General features: G+C 37.2%; 2 protein-coding genes across 4 annotated transcripts; both read left to right on the forward strand.

Moving 5' to 3' along the window:
- The first annotated feature begins 37 nt into the window (after positions 1 to 37).
- Positions 38 to 14,416, forward strand: sgms2 (sphingomyelin synthase 2). Of its 3 annotated transcripts, XM_023957417.1 has the most exons (7): positions 38 to 123; positions 341 to 521; positions 8,024 to 8,513; positions 9,315 to 9,432; positions 9,915 to 10,068; positions 10,292 to 10,458; positions 13,174 to 14,416. In XM_023957417.1, exons 3-7 carry the CDS (start codon positions 8,065 to 8,067, stop codon positions 13,357 to 13,359), a joined length of 1,074 nt encoding a protein of 357 aa, XP_023813185.1. In that variant the 5' UTR covers positions 38 to 123; positions 341 to 521; positions 8,024 to 8,064; the 3' UTR covers positions 13,360 to 14,416. The 3 variants fall into 3 exon arrangements, with proteins under 3 accessions (XP_023813185.1, XP_023813184.1, XP_023813190.1); XM_023957416.1 differs by having other exon boundaries at positions 72 to 521; XM_023957422.1 differs by lacking the exons at positions 38 to 123; positions 341 to 521 and adding an exon at positions 6,319 to 6,411.
- Positions 14,417 to 15,487: 1,071 nt separating this feature from the next.
- On the forward strand, positions 15,488 to 22,018 carry LOC101167098 (cytochrome P450 2U1). The gene is made up of 5 exons (XM_020703523.2): positions 15,488 to 16,033; positions 19,132 to 19,782; positions 20,624 to 20,785; positions 20,877 to 21,044; positions 21,129 to 22,018. Exons 1-5 carry the CDS (start codon positions 15,607 to 15,609, stop codon positions 21,326 to 21,328), a joined length of 1,608 nt encoding a protein of 535 aa, XP_020559182.2. The 5' UTR covers positions 15,488 to 15,606; the 3' UTR covers positions 21,329 to 22,018.
- The last annotated feature ends 1,395 nt before the right edge of the window (positions 22,019 to 23,413 follow it).

Consider the following 23,413-nt stretch of genomic DNA (forward strand, 5'->3'; position numbering starts at 1 on the left):
TCGGAAGAAAAACTGGTCTGAAATCAGTTCAGCATCACCGTCTATCCGTTAGAACTGCGAATGTCCGGGTAACCGACCTGATCTGAATCCGTGAAGGGTTCACACTTGAAAGGAAAATTCCAGGTGAATTGAGAAATATTGAATATATGTAGAAAATATAGAATTTTTACATTTAATACTTGCATTTTTCATGTTTCTTTAGTTGTATTGTAATAAATAAATAATCTGCTAGTGATACATAAGCAGATTTCTACAAAATTGAAAACATCGCACGCCAACTCCAGGAGCAGCAATTTCAAAAGAACATAGTTACAGGGCGACACACATGCGCTGATTACAGGACAGCCGTGAATTACAGAGGGATACTGGCGCGCTCGTGGCGCTTCAGGGAGGAGCGCCTCAGCAAAAGCTACAGACAGCTCCGCGCATTGGAACAGTGCAACCAGCGGCGGACATTCGGGCAGCATCTGGAAGCATCAGGGATTCCGAGGAGGACAGCAAGAAGGCCCAAGCAAGGAAAGGTAGGATGCATAAAAAACACCGGGAAAAATAAAGGAATGGACAAATCTTCCATGCGTTTTTGGCCTATTCGCGATGCGTTTGTAACGGTCGGGATTCTGTGGTGCCCAAGGGATGAAATCCAACTTTTAAGCCATATGGGGATGTAAACTGTACAGAACGTCTACTGCCAAACTCGTGTTTTGTTTAGATTAATGCCAAATATGCCGACATTTAGTAATAATTTGTGCATGATTTACCATTTTCCAATTAAAGGAACAGTCTATTTTATTCATTTACTGAAACCGCACAACTTTAGTTGTGATTTTCTTCTATTTTTAGATTTTCCGTTAACAGTTCTCTTTTTAGACTTGGGATAACCTGTTGCCCCACCCTCCAAGCCTTATGCATAACCTTGTGTTTAACACTGTGTGGGGTCACTGTGCTACACCCCAAGAGTAAACTTCAGAGGTGGCTGTGGTCCAAGCATCACATGTGCCAAATTTCCCACTCTATAATATGTATGTAAGGCATTTAAAAAAAGAAACACCCAGCCATGTCATTGACAGTCCTTTCCAGCATCCCTCATCATTTGTGGCTTTGGTACCCAGAAAAGAATGGATGTAGGGTTCTTGGACTAAGATATATCCAAGCTCCATGAAAAGACTTTCAAAATAGTGACTAAAGCAACCTTTAGTTAACCTAAAATGAATGTTAAGAAATCGACAAAAGACGATGACAATCTCTGAATCCAACAGAGCAATCAAAAATGATCATCTATGCCTATTTCCTGCCATGTTATCTTTAAGATTTAAAGATAAATTATTATGAAAGGTTACACTGTCTTTGGTCGGTTGTTGAGAATCCTCTTGATGTTCACAGAAGTGGTTTACGTTCAAGGCTTTGCTGCTCTGCTAATGGTGGAGCATGGACATTAACAAGTGTGAGAGTGGCTTTTAATTGCTTCCAAGCGGCAGTGGTTCCCTTTAATATCCTGCCGGTCGCCACACACCTTGCTTCAAAAGTGGGCATTGGCTTTTTTTAGGCTGAGCACTACTGTGAAGGGAAACATTGATCTTCAAATTCCTCCATGTGTGCAAAGCCCATCCTAAATTCTTTCTCAGAAACAGAATTTTTGCATTCCATCCCTTTGAATTAGAACATTTTTCTCCAATTTTGTCTTGTGCAAATGACAAGTTGATTTTTTTTAATATGCTGAGCTGACCTCCCTTTAAATTCACCAAGGACTTGCAACAAATCTGAACATAGTTTAATTTTCATCTACGTAGAACTTAAAAAGAACCTTACATATTACATAAATTATATATTTATTTACCTATAAACCTATTTACCTATATATTTATTGACCTATAACACTCCTAAAATATCAAATATGCTTTCATTTCATTGATTGATCTTTTTTTATTTGGCAGTTGTATTTCCTTATAGAATTCAACATGTCTAGGACTGCGCCCTGTACCGGTCCCCAGCCCGGATAAAATACAGTCAGGAAGGTCATCTGGCATTAAAAAAAACTCTCTGTCAAACCACCTATGCGAATCCGTGAAAGCTGACCTTTGAAGGGATAAGCCTATCGTTTAACAACATTGTTATAATCACTATTGATTTTGCTGTTATGATCCCAGTATATTGTCACAAAAAAATTGTGCAATGGGATTCTCCTTTCACTGCTCTAAAGAGGGAGATTCTTTAATGGGAGCTACAGTTTTGTAAACCAATGCAAGTCTGTAAAGAGCTAAAAAGCCCAAGCGGGCATCACGTTACATCTTCCTCACTACTTTTGTTGTCAGCTTATCTTTGGGTGTCACTGGTTCGTAGGAAGCAGGCCCTTCTCTGGGGTAGCTTATTTTTGGCCATTTGATGAAGGCCCTACATGACGGCGAGATGAAAATGAGTAGGTTGTAGGAGCAGCATGTTATTTAGAAGGACCCAGAACGAGGCGAAAACTGTGTGTCCCACAGTAAAACGTAGCCCTCAAAAGCAACTGGTAGACCCGAAATAGCTTGGGTGTGTGGAGGCAGCAGGGTTATTCATTAGTGCAGCTTGCGTCCATGCTGAACAGGGTTTTCTGCCAGCTTTCCATCACCACCCATCCCTTCAGAACACTGGCGACTGGGAAAATACTGTGCACTGTACAGCAGGGAGGAATGGACTGGAAAATTAGCCAAATGCAGACTGTGCCACTGACCTGCCGCCACACTGCACAGGCAGTGCAATTTAACAGTCACTAACCCCTTCCTCAAATTAGTGAGCGCCTCAGTACGTTAAAGCATCATTGGTGTTGTGTTTGTTCAACAAAACTGAACAAAAAAAATGGTGTTTGCCACATCTTTCCTGTTTGGCTTCAAAACAATAAGCTTCAAGAGTGATATGCACAGGACAAATGACGGGGTATTATAAAAACAGTGGTGTTAATTTCCCTCAGGCATTTGGCTCTAAATGGTGATGTAATTGGTGCATCTCTAAAATTCGTCTCACACAGAATCTGGCTCTCCCCTAAATGCCCTTCACTTCGCAGCTTGCAGCATAGCTCATGCAGAGCCACGACATCGCAACCCAGATCCAGCACAGTAATGGACTTATTTTGTCTTCTTGTTTGTTCTGATTTAATTTTCCATCTTGGTCAATATTAACATACCTTATGAACCTAGAAAGGTAGTCAGAGTTTTTGCTCTGTAGCCGTCCAACAGTTACATAACTGGGATTGAATCTGCTCAGTGAGAGTGCATTTTAACTTGAAATTTGACTGTTCTGTCAGGTATGAGCCGTCCTAAGAAAACATTTGAGAGCTGCCCTGTAACAAGCAGTACCTTCCTTTTTTTTTTGCTATTGAGTTTCTTTGCAAGTAAACACATTTGTGCTTTCCCAGAGGACTTTAATCGTAATGCATTCCAAGCGCAAAAGCAACATTTGGTCTATTAACAGTGCTGTTAATGGTACTTAAGTCTTTTTGAAATGGTCAACATCTCTGATGACACAAAGCACTCTACGATTAAAGACTGTAAATATTTCAATACCGAACATTTCTCTGGCTTATTTTCAAATTAGTATTGATTTTTGATTTGATTTTGATTTTATTGATTTATTTCAAGCATTGTAGTCAAAGCAATAAAGAATTTACACATATTTATCAAACTCATTACAGAAATGATGAAATGCATAGATTAAAAAGACAGAAAACAAAACAAAAATGTCATTTAAATCATATTTGCTTAATTAAATACAGTGATCAGTATAAGTAGAGTTGGATTTATTGCTTGAAAAGGAGTGGGAAGAAGCAAGCTTATATAATCCCACCCCTACTGAGTTCATTCATTTGATAGTTTTACAGTGTTTTAAATCCGGTTCTGATCAGATGGATTCTCTTCAAGTAACAAAATCCAGTGCCTAGTAATTCATTCATGATTTCAGTAAACAGTAACGGTACCGATATGTAATAATAATTGATTATCATTAGAACACATGATAACATTAAACCAGAAATTATTGCTACACATTGCAGATCAAGTAAACAAAATCAATAGCTTATTGATTGTAATTTAAACATTTCAGTAATCATTATTGCACATTACAATGTAACACTCTTATCTTCATATCCTGAAATAAGAGTTTCTTTATACATTTTCTTGAATATTTGAATATTTGAACATTTTTTGAGCTCATTACTTAAACCGTTCCATAGTTTAGTGCCACACACCGACACACGGAAACTTTTCTTTGTGGTTCTTATCAATTTGATCTTGAATTTCCTACATTCCTTCAGTCTGTAGCCTCCTTCATTTTCTAAGAACTGTTTTTGGATATTGAATGGTAACGATTTCCAACTGGCTCTGTATAAAAGTTGCGCAGTGTAAAAATCCACAAAGTCAGGCAGTTTTAAAAGTCTTGATTGATAAAATAGATTGTTTGTATGATCAAGATATCCGGCTTTATGTACAATTCTGAAGGCTCGTTTTTGAAGTAAAAAGAGAGAATGTAATGAACTTTTGTAATTATTCCCCCAAATTTCTATACAGTAGATGAAATATGGTAATATTAAGAAGCAGTACAATAAATATCTACTGTTGTATCCTAATATATGTTTAAATACTTTTTGAGACTTTAGTTTGTATGTGTCTGATGTGTGGCTTCCAACTCAGTTTGTCAGCGATAAAAAAAAAACTAAGAATTTGATTTCTGTAACACTTTCGATTAAGACATTATTTATTTCAATTGAGAGCTCTTTATTTGCGTTTTAGTTTCCAAAAAACATCACTTTGGTTTTATCTAGGTTCAAAGATAATTTGTTGTAATCCATCCATAATTTTATTTTGTTTAACTCTGTGTTCACCACCTTGATAAGTTCCCTATAATTGTCTATAGAATAGAATATATTTGTGTCATCAGCAAATAATATGAGTTTCATAAGCTTTGAAACATTGAATATGTCATTTATGTAAATATTGAATTGCAGCGGGCCCAGAATTCATCCTTGTGGGACACCACAACTTATCTCTTTGGTTTCAGATGTATATTCATCAATCTTGACAAATTGTTTTCTTCCCGTTAAATAGCTTTTGACCCAAGCTAGCGCTAGTCCTCTTATCCCATACACTTCCAGTTTTTCAAGTAGGATGTCATGATTGAGATTGTCAAATGCTTTTTTTAAGTCAATGAAAATTCCAGCTGCATATTTCTTTTTGTCCAGAGCATTTGTGATTTCCTCCACAGCATCAATGATAGCCAATGAGGTTAATCTATTTTCTCTAAAGCCATATTGGTTTTTTAATTCATAATGTTGTGTTTTTCAATAAATAAAGCTAATTTATCATTGAATATTTTTCCTAAAATTTTTGAGAATTGTGGAAAAAGAGAAAATATAGTAGTATCTATAGTTTGTAAATTGGTGTTTGTCTCCACTCTTATAGATAGGAATCACTTTGGCTATTTTCATTTGGTTTGGGAATCTCCCAGTTTGTAATGATAAGTTACATATGTATGTTATAGGCTTAGATCCACTATAAATGATTTTTTCATCACCTTCATATCTATATCCTCACAATCTTTTGAGTTTTTACTCTTGAAATTATTCACAATTGATATCAGCTCATTTTCGTTCACATCAGAGAGAAAGATTGACTGTGGGATCCTTTCTATGGGTGGATTATTGTCTTTGCTGGTTTTGCATTTTGGAATTTCCGCTGCCAACTCTGGACCCACATTTACAAAATAGTTATTGAGACCATTTGCTGCTACATTGATGTCATAACTTGACCCTTCTCATCTGTAAGGTAATCTGGATAAGTTCGCTTTTTTGTCCCATTTTTAATGATGTTATTTAATATTTCCCAAACTCGCTTTACGTTGTATTTAGTCAAAGTCAAAGTCAAAGTCAAAGTCGGCTTTATTGTCAAATGTACTGCATCCATAAAGACATACAGCACAGATGAAATTGCTTTCCTCTCACCCCACAGTGCAAGCAGCATATAAAAAATAAAGAAATAAATGACTTAAAAAATAGATAAAAAGACAGCAATAATAAGAAGAATAACAGGAGTCTAAACAGTGCAGAGAGCAATGAGATGGTTAAAGTGGCAGTTTAAAGTGACAACAGTGCTGAGAACAGTAAGTGGATGAGTTAGTGATGGCAGTCTTTGGTGAAAGTGGTGATCTGAACTGTTGTGAAAGTTTTCAGTGTGGGCTTGTAGGACGGAGTGGAGGGGCCAGAGGGGGGAGGGCAGGGAGGGAGTTGAGTGTCCTTATCGCCTGATGGAGGAAACTGTCTTTTAGTCTGCTGGTTCTGGCCTGCAGACTTTGCAGCCTCCTCCCTGATGGCAGCAGGTTGAAGTGTCTCTGGGATGAGTGTGAGGGGTCCCCTGCAATCCTGATGGCTTTGCGGGTGAGGCGGGAGAGGTAAATGTCATTCAGTAGATTATTGAAGTACACTTTTTTACTGTAACGTGTTATTTCAGTTAGTTTATTTTTATATGACTTATATCTTTGTTCAGTTTCTCTTGTCCTCTGTTTTAAGAATTTTTTAAAAAGGTTATTTTTCTTTTTACAAGCATTTTGTAGACCGGTGTTTAACCAAGGGCATTTGGCAAATTTGTTCTTGAATTTATAAATTGGACATTTCTTATTGTAAAGTGAGCTAAATATTTCTAAAAAACATTTATAAGCAATATCGACATCTTTCTCTCTGTACACAGACTTCCAGTTTTGTCTGGACAAGTCATTATTTAGAGCATTCATGGTTTTTTCATTTCTTAACCTTTTGTAGACTGGTTCTTTTATAATTTTCTTTGTCTTCACATTGATGTCAAATAGTGCAAAAACTGGTAAATGATCAGTTATGTCACATATCATTAGTCCACTCATATGAGTGTATTCTATATTATTTGTAAAAATATTATCAATGAGAGTAGCACTTTGCGTAGTGATTCTGCTGGGTCTTGTTATGGTTGGATATAAACTCATAGCATACATCCTGCTGATAAAGTCGTCGGTGGCTTCATGTTTGCTGGGGTTAATCAGATCGATATTGAAGTCTCCACAGATGTATAATATTTTGTTATTTAGAGAGGTAAACATCTTTTCCATCCAGTCACTGAACACTTCTAAGCTTGACCCTGGCGACCTATAAACACAGCAAACAATGACATTTTTCCCTGAATTGTTACATATTTCAATTGTGAGACATTCCAGTATTCCATCCACTGCGACAGACAATTTATCAATTACCGTAAACTTCATATTTTTTCCACATATACTGCGACTCCTCCACCTTTTTTGTTTACTCTGTTCACATAGTTAAGTTCATAGTTTTCCAATTCAAAGTCAGCGTCCTTGTCGCGGCTGAACCAAGTCTCAGATATGGTTATGATATCAAAAGGAATGCCCGATGTTCTGTAAATAGTCCTTGATGTCTTCAAAGTTGGTATACATGCTTCTGCTGTTAAAGTGAATTATTGACAGTTTTTCTTCTGGGTTAACTGAGTTTTTAAAGTCATCTATGCTGTAATATTTGCAGTCCATATTAACAGTGGAAAAGAACTGATCAGGGTCGATGTCTTGAAGGTTGTTGTCATTATCACTGAATATTTGGAGGTCGGTTTGCTCATCATTCAGATCTCTCTGAGAGTTGTGGTTGCGGGTGACTGTTGAAGAAAAAGTGTTGTTTTTTTTAGAAGCCATGGATAGTAGAGTTTGTCTCCTCATTTCGTAAGACCAGGAACTTCACGTATCTATTGTTTAGACTGTAGTGGGTAAATATTTTTCCAAATCTTGCAGGCTCCTGATAAGAACAACCTTGGACTGCTCAGGGGAGCCACAGAGTTTGGCATAAATTTTACAGTCTTTTACCCAGGTTCCTTGAATTTTCCCCTGCTTTTTATACAGTTATCTAAAATATGTTTTAAGGAAAGAAAACAGATACATTTTCATTTTTTCCCTTTAATGCAACCAAGCAATAAAAGCATCCTCAATAATTCCACATCTAACACTTTTTTTTTCTGTATCTTGGCAGCTGGAGAGTGTTTCTTCCTAAGGTGGACTGAACAGACACTCATGGCTTCACAGGAGCTTGGAAACGCCAGGGAGTCTGCCACTGATAATCTGAAGCCAAAAATTGACAATGATGCCGAGCCCAGCACCACGAAACCCTGCCCCGTCCACGCTCCGAGTGGCGAGGAGGCCAAGAGGGGTTTCCGGAAGGGCATGAGCAGACACAATGACTATGTGAAAATCACAGTGCCTGAGTCTAAAGTCAACCGTCTCCCCACCGAGTGGTGGAAGACAGTGATCGCTTTTTTCTACGCTGCTTTTAACCTGGTCTTGACAACCGTGGTCATCACCGTCGTGCATGAGAGAGTCCCACCTAAAGAGACTAGCCCACCCCTGCCTGATAAGTTTTTTGACTATATCGACCGGGTCCAGTGGGCCTTTGCAGTGACAGAGATCAACGGCATGCTGCTGCTGGGCATCTGGATGATCCAGCTGTTTTTCTTCAAATACAAGTAAGAACCATTTGGTTTTCTTTTGATAGATTTGTGATTGAAGGTGAATGACTTCTCATTGTAGATTCTGCTTCCCAAAAAAGGTTTTTTATGTTGTTCAAGTTCTACAGCTCATAAAAGATTAATAATTGATTTTTTTGTATTTTAATGTGCCATACATTTACAGAGAAAATTACAAGTATCATTCAAACCAAACGTATTTAAATAGACACTTAAATCAGGATCCGGATGGTGGGTGAATAGACAAAAAAATATCTAGCGTGGATTTTAACGTTTCCTTGTAATTTAAAAAATAAAAATCATCAGTTATGAAACTTTAATCCTTTTCTTTTAATGACCCATTGCCATATTTGTATAATTTTCAGTCTGGTTTGTTTTTAATTTAATCTAAAATAAAAACAAGAAGTGTTTACTCCACCCTATGATTTATATAGATGGAAATAATAGAAGGATATGGACTATATCAGGGAACCTAAAACTCTAAAGCCATCCCTAAATGTTATTCCCAACATTTTATTAAAGTAGATCTCTGAAGAAACTGCTTTTTAGTCAGGAACCTGATACTTTCAGAAAACCTTCCCTTTTTTAGGCAATTAATAGGATCAGAAACTTAATCCAAAGTTCCTCCTCACCAATTTATGATTACTGTTAAGTAGAAAATAAAATGGCATCAAACCAGAATCAGATTTGGGAAAAATGTGTGATTAGGTATATTACTCAAAGCAAAGTTGTAACCTTCAATAACAAGTAAAGAAGTGGAAGTGTGCACACGAGTGACATGTGCTTCATTTCCATCTGCAGGTCTATTGTGTTCCGAAGGTTTTTCTTCCTCATCGGCACCCTGTACCTGTACCGTTGTGTGACCATGTACATCACCACCCTGCCTGTGCCTGGCGTGCACATGACCTGTGCTCCTAAGGTGAGCATCGCTAAAGCAACATCTGGTATTATTTTTGGACATTCACGCAGCAGATGCTCTATAAATGAAAAAGCAAGAAAGAAAGTCTTTTATGGCCTCAAGTGCACCAGGGATATTGAGGTACTTCCATGTCTGATCTGAAACATGTGCTTTTGGCATTTGCTTGCTGAGTGAGTGGTACAAAAACATCATACAGCTGCACTGCAGGACTTTTTGACCCAATATTTTTTTAATAGAAGCGCAGTAGAGGGTTATATTAAATTCTTTGTTTTCAATTAATTTCCTGTTTTAATGTGACAACTATAAAGTTATCATGCAAGCAGAGAGAAACGGCCAATTTGAGTTGTAAGTCGAGGATCTCGAGGTGTTAAATAGAGACTAAACTCAAGAAATAAGCTTGTTATTTTCAAAATGTTAGACAATTCAGATGTTTGTGTCCTACAGTACTTCAAATAATTGTTTGAGTTTGTTCCTTTTGGCAGCTTCACGGAGACTCCCAAGCAAAAATTCAGCGAATTCTGCGGCTGATGTCAGGTGGAGGCCTGTCCATGACAAACTCGCATCTGCTGTGTGGAGACTTCCTCTACAGTGGACACACAGTGATGCTCACCCTCACCTACTTGTTCATTAAGGAGTGTGAGTACCATTTTAGTTTTGCATCACACAATAATGCATGGTCCTCCTAAATCAACTTGTTTGTTTTAGTATTCAGATCTGAATTTTCTTTGTATATTACTTTTTTTTTGTGGTGTTTGGTGTAAATTGTCTGCTAAAACCCTATCGATACAGGAAATGTGTTGTCTTTGTCATTTCAGTTAAAAGGAGTCATGTTTTTTTTTTTTTTTCCGTTTTATGTTAGACTCGCCGCGGTCGTTTTGGTGGTACCATCTCATATGCTGGCTGCTGAGTGCCGTGGGTGTGGTCTGCATCTTGGTGGCCCATGAGCACTACAGCGTGGACGTAGTCGTGGCCTATTTCATCACATCCCGTCTGTTCTGGTGGTACCATACCATGGCCAACCTACAGGTCAGGATACTGAGCGGCAACATGCACCCACAGCTGCAGGACACAGCTCTTTATTTGGAAGTCTACAACAAGTTTACTATTACTGAGAATCATATAGTTAAGAGTTTCAGATGCTTCACTTTTCAATGTTTTATACTTATAAAATATACCTTTTAATGTCTGCTTTCTTGAAATTACCATTGAGTTTTTGAAGTACTCCCTCTAGTGGAGACTGTAGAAACAAACTGCTTTGCAACGAAGGTCAACTGTCACAATAGTTCAATAAAGAAGAGCAGCTATAAATAGATTTACATTGAAAAAAGTTTTAGCAAAAATGGAGAATAAACCAAAAAATATGCCGATATATATTCAACATTTTTATCACATCCTGAAACTTAGAAATTAAGGTCAAAAGGAAAGCTCAACTTTAGTCTGATTCTGCCTTAAAATATAAGAGAATTTGAATGGGAAATTGATATAAGAAATTGTTTGGAAAGTAGATTTTTTTTTCATTTTGCCTGAAACATCCTTTCTGCTGGTCTAAGATGACTTTGATTTGTTTTTTCTTCTGTTTTGTCTGTTAATGTTCAGTGGCATGTTTGCACAAGTAAGATCAAAAAGTAGCACAGTCTCCTTTTTTACACGTTTTACTAGAGATGGGTAGCAACAAGTTACATTTATTTCAGTAACTTTTTGCACTAAAAGCACAGCTTAGAGTAGTTTTACTGAAACCCACTTTTTACTTTTTGCAGAGGCAATAAACAGCACTCTTACTCAGCTACGATTGTCGATCAAATAACTTTATATTTTTTGCAATATTTGCATCATTTATTAAAAATGTGTACAATGGTATCTGCCGAATAGCAGTATCATTAAAATGTTGCATGAATGGGTTAATAATGAACGGTGGGAAGTATAGAGACTTTTGGAGAATGTCTTCTCAATACAACTGAAGTTTGACTTTATACATTAGCACATCAGCAAAAATATTTCAGTAAAACAGCATGTGGAGGTTAAAGTAACAATGATTTAACACTACAAGCTTGCTGAAAGTTTTTAAAAACGGCAGAAACTTTATGCTGCACTTTTAAAAATGGAAAACCAAGTTTTTGATCGGTTTTCATTTTTGTTTTGTTTTCCAGGTTCCATAAGTTTTAGATCATAAATCAGACATGTTCAAATCAATACTTAAGTTATTTTTTTATACCCGTGAATTTTCCCCCCATCACCCAACAAGATACTGCATTGATTTCTTTAGTATCATTATTTGGGAGTAAAGGGAACTCTTATATGGGTGTTTAGTTACAACATATATTAGGCTGCTTCTTGTAGCTTGTGTGATAACATGCTTTTTCAGTCTCATGTGTGCGGTAAAAATTGATCTGCTTTGGCTACAATGTTCAGTGCCATGTTTTACAAAAAAATTAAAAAAAAACGAAAAGATGGAGATGATGATTTGACTCAGCAGTTATTACACTGACTCTGAATTCCTGTTATATAAGAATATTCTCACATTTGATGCAATCTGATCGACAGCCAAGGCTTGACCCAATTTAGGTCACCGAGCAAATTGGCAAAGAAGAAAAAGGATAAAAATGTTGCAATAGACCAATGTTCAGGGCTCAGCCCAATGCAAATTATTTATTTGTCTGACCCTTGGAGAACTGTTATCAAGAGATATGAGCCAAACTCTTGAAACATGCTTTGTTGCTCCTAAATTTATAAGAAAATATAAGACACTGAGAACTTATTTGTTCATATTTTACATTTTCGCATACTTTTTTTAGTAGAAAAATGACCTGTGTCATCTGGTTAACTGTTGTTTTTGTTACCAAGCAAATACCACAAGGAGCAGAGAAAATAAACTTGATGTAAGCCAACAGAAAATTATGGAGATGTATCTGAGGATGTTTTTGTATATTCCTCTATGCATGTTAAGGCCTTGTCACACAGCCACTATGTACATTTTGCGCATTTTCTACGTATAAAATTTCTGTCTTTTGGGATACGTGCTTGATCTATGTAATTCATACGTGTTTCTTGCCTTCGTCTTTCGTTGATGTGTGCAGACGGGTCTTTATGTGAATTCGATTTTAAGCTGTTCAAAATTTTTTGTTGGTTGAGAATTACACAGTTTACGCGTATTTGACGTAGTTTATACGCAATTTCTACGTAAAACTTACGTAATGATTTTAGTGAGATATGGCTTTCTGTGGCTTTCCACGAGTGTTCCTGGTATGTCCAACGGACTTTTCATGTACCACCAACGTATAACTTTTATATCACGTATACAGCGCACATATCACAATACGTTACATAAATGATGCACTAATCACTAATGAATTGCATGTAAACAGCGCAACAATCACAAACGGTTCATGTTCTACATTGAGTTACGTGTCCTTTGCGCGGTTTATTCGTACCTCTTCCGTGGTTTTAACATGATTCATTCATGATACATTTGCGACAGTTTCACGTAGACCACAACTTTTTTCCACATATATTCACGCTAGACCAATTTTCCTCTGTGCAATTTGGGCAAAATGTATGTAGTGGCTGTGTGACACCGCCTTTAGTAGCAACCACCTACCAACGCAACATCCGAAGGAACGATGATAAAAAAAATGAAAAAGTGCTGTGAGAATGTGTTGGTTCTTTTCTTGATACAAGTCAATTTTTTCACAACTAAATGATTTATTTTAATTTTTCCAATTCTTTTTTTTTTTCTTGTAACAGACCCTAAAATGCTCACCCAACAACTATCTCACCAACACCTGGTGGAACCCATTGTTTAACTTCCTGGAGAGGAACGTGCAAACGTCGGTGCCGTGCTCCTTCATTTGGCCCCTCACCTGGCCGTCTGTATGCTTGAAGAATCCCTGCAAGACGTACTCCATGGTACAAAGCACACGGGAGGAGTAACGCTCCTCAGATGCTGTAGCACCTTTGCCTGTCACCTTTACCACCCTTTGGAGTGGAGTTCACTCAGTCAGTATTGTCTATTGTGCAGGGACCAAAATCTACCTACTTAATCCTCATTCATAGAATATAGGTTAGAGAAAAAGAGAATTACAGCAAAAAGGATGATTAGGAATTTTACCACTGTGGTTTATTTATAAGATAAAGTGCTGCAATGAGTTACAGCTTTTTTGTTACACTAATCTTTTTCTTATTCTCTTGATATCACAACTACTTTTATTTCAACATAGCAGCTTTATTCTTCCAGTACTTTGTTTTAGTAGATGAAAACTGCAAATACTGCAATGTGTCTTTAGTGTGACCTCAATATGATATAGTACTGAGGTCACAAGGTGCCTTAGTGTTTTCAACATCTGTAACTGTACCAAAGCTGCCATTTTTGTCTTAAATTCAACTTTATATTCTTTTAATTTCATTGAGTTTGTGTTATTTGCAGTAGCCATACATTTGTTAACTGTAGTACTCAAGTTGTAGCACTCTAATAAAATATAATTGTAATGATTTACTGCATAACCTTCCTTTTTTTAATTACAATTTTAGATTGTAAAATACATTTTTATACAGATTAAAAGCTGCATCAGACACAACAATTAAAACGGCAGTTGCAGTAATTTTACAATTGAAAAAAATGATCTTTAGATGTGTTTGTTTCTTTTTTTTAAGGATTTCAGTTGTTCCTTTACATTTTCTGGAAAAAAACACTCAATAATGCAATAATGGGGGTTAGAGAAACTAAAACGGAGGCTCAGATTAGGGAGAAACCTGACATTTGACAAAAAAAATGTGTTTTTATCATACATGTGGCAAGAATGATTGTCAAATGAAAGTTCTGAGTTCTTCTTTTGAAGTCCTTTTTTGCTCACAAAACCCTGCTATACTTTTTATATTATACTTTGTTCTATGTGTTTTTTTTTTTGTTCTTCTTTGGTACTGTGTTGGTGACTGCTTCAGTTTTATTCTCCAAGTGGACAGTGACAATAAAGGAATATCTTATCTCTTACCCCATCTTACTGACAGCTCCAACAATGCAGTCATGATTATTTTAAAACAACATTTTTTTGTTGTGGGAATTCACATTAAAGTTGATAATTATGTGTTAAGAAGTCTTTAGTTGTTAGTGTACATTTAAAATCCACCACAAATGAAACATTTGGAATATATGACTTATTTACGTTTTTCTGTTTGGACAGATTTTATTATGATGTGCCAGGCATCTTTTTTTAATCAGATTGTCTTTGAGTACAAATTTTAAAAATAGGTGAAGCCTCCCCAGACCGCACTTCCCTGCTTGAAACGTGTTTCAACCAGGAACTGGAATCTCCCAAACCCGCCCAAATTATGTCCATCCACCTAAAGCTATTTTTACCCACAAAGCTGCCCTATTGGGCAGAAAACAGCCCAGTTTGACAATGCTGCTGTGTTTGCTGTCTAACTTGCAAGTCTCTGCCTTGCTGGTCACTGGAATATACCATTGCTGCTGAAGGACAGGGGAGGACCAAACACTTTTGCACAATCAATCTTATGCCAGTTCAGTGATTTTAGGGTGCTTTTTAATGACAAAGTTAGATAATGATGAATGCAAAATTTATTTTAGGCATTTTATTAAGTGTTCAGCTCGGGGCCCCAAGAGTATCGGGGGCCCCAGGCTATCACCTATGTATGCCTAATGGTAATTCTGCCTCTGTCTTTAGGTATATGAAACCGAAATATCTAGAATGCAATGCTGCCTTGGTACTTGCCGAACGAAATATCTTACTAGGAACTCATCATTGAAAAAGTTTGAAGGAGGTAAACTTAAAGATAGAAAAACATTGAGCTGATCAATTAGACAGACCAAACACTTTGTTAAATTCTGACCATAGGGGGAAACATAATTATAGTTTTAATGTTTTTTTTAATAGATTATAAAAAGAAAAGAAAAACAAAAAAGGGGTCTGTAAAAACGGGAGAGATCCATTCACTGTAAATAAGACCTATGAAAGGGGGCGGGGCACTGTTTCTCTTTTAGTGCTGATAGACCAATCACAGTCTGCCTGAGAACTGTCGGCCAATAGGAGCGCTGTAACGGAAGGAGGCTGTTTTCGTCCTCTCAGAACAACACAGGAAGAGCATGTGAACGGCGCGGACACCGTTTTTTCTTCCGAAAATGCCCTGCTGGCTCACCAAATTTGGTATATTTTAACTCTCGCCATGGTTTCATCGTCGTTTGGACTCATTTGGAGCTCTGTGCTGTCGCTTTCAAACCTTTTAACCTCACTTCTGTTCTTGCTAGTCTATTATTTAGTCCGTTTTTATCAGAAGCAGCGTACAATATACAAAAACATTCCTCCAGGTCCAAAGCCGTGGCCTGTCGTCGGGAACTTCGGCAACTTTTTCGTGCCTCCTTCTGTTAGGACGAAAATCGCAGGTCAGCCGAACAGCACCAACGCTATAGAAATTGAGGCTTTAAGGCAGCAAGCCACCGTGTTCGGGAACATACACAGCCTTTTCATTGGCGGCCAGCTGATCGTCGTTCTGCACGGCTTCCATCTGATCAGAGACGCCCTCCTCAACCAGCCGGAGGTTTTCTCTGACAGACCTGACATCCCTCTCGTCACCATCCTGACCAAACGCAAAGGTAAGCAGCTCATCTATAAACAATACCGGGAAATGAGGAAAGCTGGGACACATTTATCTGATTATTATAGTTACAGAAGAAATATCAAAAGTTCAAATTCATATTTTTTAAGGAACATAAAAGAGGTCAAATTAACACACTTTTATTTTCAGACTCAGATGTGGTCCATAGAAAAAAGATACAAATACAGTATACATAATAAAAAGTAAAAAGATATAAATTAAAAAGAGTATAATATTGATTTAATTATATTATAATTGACTAAAGGAGCTTAAAAGTTTTTTTTTAATGGCATTATTAACATATAAACACATGTATGGGGAAAGAGCAACTTTAACTTGGTTGTTGACACATTTAGAGGCTTGATTATTATTGTATGTGTGTGCAGGAGTTCTAAAGCCTCCTCAGCTTGTCTGCTTCTTCTTTGTGGTCAGAATCAGATTCCAATTCCCATTTTAGAAAATAACGCTGTTTCAGTTGGCAACATTTTTGCTTGAGAAGAAGATATCATAGTTTTGCATATGCCAAATGTTACTGTAGCTCTGCACAGATGAATTATTGAGAAAAAAAGGCATTGTTTTAAGATTTAAAAGAATCTTAGATCAATTCTTTTTCATGGTCCATTTTTCTAAAAATCTACACTTTGATTTGACTTGAAATGGTTTATTTCAAGCAATCAAATAAGAATAATACACAAAAACAAACAATCATCAGTTATACATTCACACAAGGACGTATCAAACTTAGTATAATTAGACATTAAATCAAAGATTGCTTGAAAGGGAGTAGAAGGAAGCAAACTTATATAATCACATCCGTTCTACCGAAACCATTTTATTAAATGATTTATCATTATCCGGTTCATAACTTTTATCAGAAAGAGTTAAGAATCCTGAAGTATCAATAAATCACACTTCAGCTACAAATGATTTGATCTTTCTTATATAAGTTCAGTAATTAGACCCAAAGCACCATAGAGTCACACACACATTCACACACTGATGGTGGCTCCCCTGCCGAGCACTGTCGCCAACATTCCACCAGAGATAAGGTGGGCTTCAGTGCCTTGCCCAAGGACACTTCGACATATGCTGGCAAGGTGGGAATCAAACCTGCAATCTTCCGATCAGAGGTTAAACGGCATATCACTGCACCACTTTGATGAGAAATGACCTAAATAGTTTCAGAATGTGAAAGGTTTCAGTATTTTGATTTAGCATGTCTGACATGTCTTTCACCTACGTTTTCAGTCAGTGGTGTTGAATCTGCCATGTTTTTATGAAGTGATATATGCCAAGACATTGCAATCAAAACTTTCTATGTAGCAAATGAAAATATGAAATATTCCTTAAAAAACTTTTTTTTTTGCTTTCAAAACCTTTTTTTTCCTTAAAAACGTTTTTGTTTTCAAAAACTTTTGTTTTTCTCAAAAGAAAAAAACCTTTTGTTTTCAAAAAAAAATTTCCATTGCAACACAAATATTTTCACATGCGTTGTGTCTCATCTCCCTTTTTTCCCTATCTTTGATTTTGCGTTCATACCTTTCATCTTAGCGTGACATAGCTGCTGCTTCATACCATCAGGTCAGATGGAGTGTTGGATGTAACTAATTATAAAGGGGATGTTTCACAGTAGCATATTGTGTTATGTTGTTGTTTTTTTGCTTTAACAGAGCAATATAAAGGATTGCCAAAAGTAATTGTAATAATAAATGTAATTGTTCAAAGCAGTGAGGTCATAAAATGTTTGCATTAAAAAAATCTCCTACATCCTTTTTCTGCATGTGGTCGATCACTTAGAGCTTTTTTTGAATACATATGGACAGATAGACAGAAAAAACTCACCATCATAACTTAGCAGATAATAACATTTTCTATTTATATGGTGTGTTTATGTGTCTGGACTCATTTCATTCTCCCATGTCATCAGTCAGCCAATATTTGGTGGTTTCATTCAGAGCTAACTCCTCCTGTCGGCTAAAACAGCTTCAGATGATAAAAATATGAAAGCCAAATTATTACAAAATACTGTGGTTATGCCAATATTATTGGTATGATGATGCAAATAAGTGCTAATCAGCTTACTATAGTGGGAAAGCCATAATTAACTTAAGAAATTGGACTGACTTTGATGTCATCAAAATTAGCCTAAATTATTAGAGCACAAAGTATTTAGCCATCTTAAAGCTAATGGGGGGGTACTTCCATCCAGATTCTCATTTTCAGGCCAAAATCCAGTAAAATGTTGCATCCTGGCCAGACTCAGGGATCCAGACCATCTTCGTCTTACGGGTTAACAGAGGGAGGGAGGGTTTTTTATTTTTTTATTCATTTTTTGATGCATTCCATAATTCTTTTATACATGTTTGCGAAAAAGATCTTTCCGAGGCAAAAAAATGGAAATGAGAAATACAGGAAGTAGATCAGGAGAGAGCAAAGTGGGGAGCAGACATGGAAAAGCCGATGGCTGCAGGAAGAGAGATGAGGAGGAACGAGAAGTTTCAGCTGCAGAGATGGAGGGATGGAGAGCCCGAGCTCAGAGCAGAAGACCACCTCCTGATGTTTCTTGTAAACAAGTGATATGCTCCATGCTTCTGTCTCTGGGTTTTACTCTGAAAGGATCGTGGGTTTTCCTATGTAAATACCTTGCGAAGCTCCAAATGTCACAATATCTTGGTAAATCATAGCAGAACCGGTTCTATTCAACTGTAAGTTGAAGTTTTAAGTTGAATTCATTTATATTGCGCTTTAAAATAAAATATAGCCTGCATGTTAAAAGCTCAACAAATGAAAACAACATTTTATCAGATATGATCAGTATCTGCTGGTCCAGACATCACACAGTAAAACAGAGATCAGGTGCCTTGAAGAAGGCCCTGTAGTGGAGTTAGCTTAAAGAACAAAGGGATTGTCAAAATAAACGTGACCATTATGCTCATTTTCAGTGAAAATAGCTAAACTAGCTTTATATCAAACTAAGAATGAGGTAATTTGGAAAAATCCATACCTTAATCCCATGCTGAGTAATATATTTTCATAAACCCATGGACAGAAAACAAACCAAAACAAAAGCTGATGTCTTGAAATCTCCAATTTCAGGAATCGTTTTTGCCCCCTATGGACCAGTATGGAGAAAACAACGCAAGTTCTGCCACACCACACTTCGGAGCTTTGGCTTGGGAAAGCTGAGTTTGGAACCTTGCATACAACGAGGCCTGGCCGGCGTCAAAGCAGAGCTGCTCCGGCTGAACGAGGAGCGTGGCAGTGCCGGCGTGGACCCAGCCACCCTGATCGGCAACTCTGTGTCAAACGTCATTTGCTCCCTGATCCTGGGCCAGTGCTTCCACCACCACGACGTGGAGTTCCGCACAATGATACGCCTCATGGAACACGGGCTGAAAATCTGCATCAACAGTCCAGCGGTCCTCATCAACATCTTTCCGCTGCTCTACTATTTGCCTTTCGGCGTTTTCAAGGAGTTACGGCAGGTGGAGCGTGACATCACCGCGTTCTTAAAGAGGATTATTGCGAAGCACCGTGACACGCTGGATCCCGACAATCCAAGGGACCTCACAGACATGTACTTGATAGAGATGTTGACTCAGCAAGCTGCAGGAGTGGAGGACAGCAGCTTCACAGATGACTATCTCTTCTATGTTATAGGAGACCTCTTTATTGCTGGCACAGACACCACTACCAATTCCATTTTATGGTTTCTGCTATACATGATCTTACACCCTGACGTCCAAGGTAAAAGCAGCAACAATCCAGTCTGCGTAATGCCTCAAAAATGTCCTACTATTGTCCTCTAAACTGCAGATTTTACATTAACCCTAGAACACTTCCGCTAAAATAAGTTACACCATCACTTTTGCCGTTGTTTTTGGTACCCGATATAATATACCCAACAAAAAGTAGTTGTCAAAAAATAGATCCAGACATGACAACACATGATAAATTGTAGTGATTTTCTTTTATTTTCAACTGTGGTATGTATAACAAAGTGAAAAAGAAAAACAGGAAGTTCCTAAAGCATGCTCAAAAATTACTGAAAAGTAGGAATTTGAGAACAAAAGATTTTTAATAAATAATAAAATGATGCTAGGAGGTTGGTCTTTGGTCTCCCTTTTCCCGGACATGTCAGACTTCCCTGGTGAAGACACAAACATGGTTAAATTCATGTAAATAGTTTTGCTCGGATGAAAACCACCCGGTGATAGTGCTCTAGGGTTAAATCCTTATAAATACCCAATAGGAACTGCAGTAATATTTATTGGACATTATCACTTGAAAACCATAACAGACTGTGAAAAATAGTTGTTTTTTGCATTGATAGTAATAGTAATGCATTTTATGGATCAGTATCTTTGAAACATGTAGATTGTACTTCATTCTTTTGGGTTATTTTTGGCAAACATTGCCTGCATATAAAGAGACTGTAACATTTTTAAAGGCTTAGAGATGTTTTACTGATAAAATACAAAACATCTGTAGAAAAAGAAAGGAGTTGTCCAACTCTAATACAATGACTTTTTGACATTTAGCCACTTCTTACATTTTGTTCTGATTGGGTTTTGATGTCCGTTTGAAGACAAAGCTCAGGCCGAGATCGATGGAGTGGTGGGAAAACATCGGGTTCCCTCCGTGACGGACAAAGGAAGCTTGCCGTTCACGGAGGCCACCATCATGGAGGTGCAGCGGCTGCACTCAGTGGTTCCCCTTGCCATTCCGCACATGACTTCAGAGACAACAGGTAATCAGCCTATGGGTCTTCACGCAACAGAATCATGTCACAACCATCCACTTTTTTCTTCTTTTTTTTTAAAATATTTTTCCTCCTTCAGTGTTCAGAGGTTACACTATTCCAAAGGGAACAGTTATTTTTCCCAACCTGTGGTCCGTGCATAGAGACCCAACACTTTGGGAGGATGCTGACTCGTTCAACCCCTCGCGGTTCTTGGACAATGAGGGGAATCTGCTCAGGAAAGAGTACTTCATACCATTTGGCATTGGTATGCTTTTCTTTTACCCGTACATTAAAGATGACATGTATGCCGATGCAAGTTCACCTCTGGTTCCACTCATGTGCCTTCCAGGTCGCAGAGTCTGCATGGGAGAGCAGCTAGCTAAGATGGAGCTGTTCCTGACGGTCACCACTTTACTGCAAGCCTTCAAGTTCAGACATCCTGAAGGAAATCCTCCACCTACCGTGAAGGAGCGCTTCGGCCTGACCATGGCGCCCTGCCCTTTCAGCGTGTGTGTGACTCCTCGAGGTGGACCAAATTTAAATCCCTGAAAAACTAGGCAGATGGACAGAACCATTGAAAATGGTTCCTGTTAGAGCGCCACAAAATGCGAAATCATTGTGACGAATGGATAATCCATTGGTCTCTAGCACTTGAACAGTAACACATAACAGTGTTATGCTTTTATATGAAAAGTGCTTTATAAATAAAGTTTGATTGATTGATCTCTAGGGCATATTGAAAATGTGGTTTTAAGTTTTCCATACTAAAGAATTTAGTTAGTTGATTCTTTTTGACTAACATTTTTACCTGTGTTTGGTCCGGTTTCTCATTTCAGATCAAAAACTATTCAATCATGAATATGCTGCTGACGCCTTGACGCCTGAATTTATTTCCAGCAATAAAAAAAAATCACTTTTTGCTATCAAAGATGCTAAATTAAGGTAATTTTGGAGCCCAAGTGGTTGGATCCATATTTGCATCTATAGGTGTCAAGGGATTCATTTTTTTCCAAGGAAAAGACCATTTCAATAGTTGAATTTCAGTGTTAGATCAAAATGTTAAAGAATATAAGGACTAGTGGATCAGATCTGAGTTGATTTTTTTTTTAAATCATTGTTTTGATTCATGAATGTTGAAATGTAACGAGTAGTTATAATTTTTTTTGTAAAAACATGTAATAAGCACAGTTAAATTATGTAAGATTATTTGAATTTTAAATAAATTTTAAACGAAATTCACATTGTTGGTGGTGGTATCATTTTTTTTTCATATACTGTATTTTTATTGGATATGTAGTTTCCATCATGTAGTAAAAGTGCTAAACAAAAGAAGTTTGATTGGATTTGATTTGATGACTGTAGGAGCTAAAGGCGTAGAAACTATTTAACTAAGTTCTAGCTCCTTTGATACACTGAGATGTGCGACGCCAGAGTTGATTGACGCGCCAAGCGGGCTGTCGTTTCCTTATACGACGAAGAAAAATGAGTCTTTTACTCCGATCAACTTTGCATTACTTTGTTTCTTTTATTTATTTACACTACTGAACGGATTGGACTACTCTTTTGCTTCATTTCCCGCACAAGCGGTCAAAAACCATTTCTCCATCTGGCTCATGCACACCTGTCTGTGGTCAGATAATCAACAAATTTATAATTGACAGAAAAACATGAAAACAGCGACACCCACAGGACATGTTTCTCAATAGGGCTCCTACAATGACATTTTCTAAAATGGAACGATTACTTCTCAGACTGTTTACATTTTTTGCAATTATTTAGAAAACAGTATAGCTAGAATTACTGTGAAACTAAGCAAAGTCAAAGGTTAAACCTGCACTTTTATCAGTTCGAACTGATTTTTAGTTTGATAAAAGTTTTCTCTATAGTATGTTTTGTGTAGTTTGTAGTTAAACGACACCTGTCACGGAAGACACAGTTTACGGAGCGCCATGACCTTTTTTACCATAAATTGTAGTGTTTCAAAGGTTGTTTATTTTAAGCAGAGACAGTATTCAGTCATTTGTTATTTTTAATGTTTCCTAACGCTATTCAGTAACATTTACTGCAGTGGTTGAGTTGTGTCTATCTTTGAATGTTAAAGTTCTTGTGTGTCAGAGTGACACTACATTGTGTAGCACCACTGGGCCTGTCGTTTGCGCATCTATCTTTTTCAAACTGGCTTAACGCAACTAAATGTTGAACAGTGTTGTGACCACGGCTTTGACACAAGGCAAAGGCTAAAAGTTTCCTTTTAGAATGTTAGTTTTATTTTGGAGGGAATTGTTTTTTTTTGGGAGGGGGGGTTGTCATGAAAAAATTACATTTTCCTCAAATTGAGAAGCAGTTTCTGAACTTGCCTAAATACTATCCTCGATTGTATCTCTTTGTCTGAATGTTTGAATAAATCAATGTTCTGCTGCACAGTACTAGAAAATGATTTCATGATAATTAGGGAACCCCAGAAGAGTGACAGGATATTCTTCATTTTATATGTGTATTAAGTAAATAGGAATACAATTTAGCAAGTGCAAAAATGTGATTTAAAAAAATAAAAGAAAATAAATCACTTGTTATATTTTTTAGATAAAATGCTATATGTTTTTGTAAAATTATTGTCCCATACATTTAAATCAA

This window comes from Oryzias latipes, chromosome 1 (genome assembly GCF_002234675.1).
Source record: "Oryzias latipes chromosome 1, ASM223467v1".
Taxonomy (NCBI): domain Eukaryota; kingdom Metazoa; phylum Chordata; class Actinopteri; order Beloniformes; family Adrianichthyidae; genus Oryzias; species Oryzias latipes.

Coding starts and splice junctions, on each gene's coding strand:
- sgms2 (XM_023957417.1), top strand. CDS start 8,065: ATGGCTTCACAGGAGCTTGGAAACGCCAGGGAGTCTGCCACTGATAAT. Junction 9,433..9,914: donor ACATGACCTGTGCTCCTAAG/GTGAGCATCGCT, acceptor TCCTTTTGGCAG/CTTCACGGAGACTCCCAAGC. Junction 10,069..10,291: donor CTACTTGTTCATTAAGGAGT/GTGAGTACCATT, acceptor GTTTTATGTTAG/ACTCGCCGCGGTCGTTTTGG.
- LOC101167098 (XM_020703523.2), top strand. CDS start 15,607: ATGGTTTCATCGTCGTTTGGACTCATTTGGAGCTCTGTGCTGTCGCTT. Junction 16,034..19,131: donor CATCCTGACCAAACGCAAAG/GTAAGCAGCTCA, acceptor CTCCAATTTCAG/GAATCGTTTTTGCCCCCTAT. Junction 19,783..20,623: donor CTTACACCCTGACGTCCAAG/GTAAAAGCAGCA, acceptor GTCCGTTTGAAG/ACAAAGCTCAGGCCGAGATC.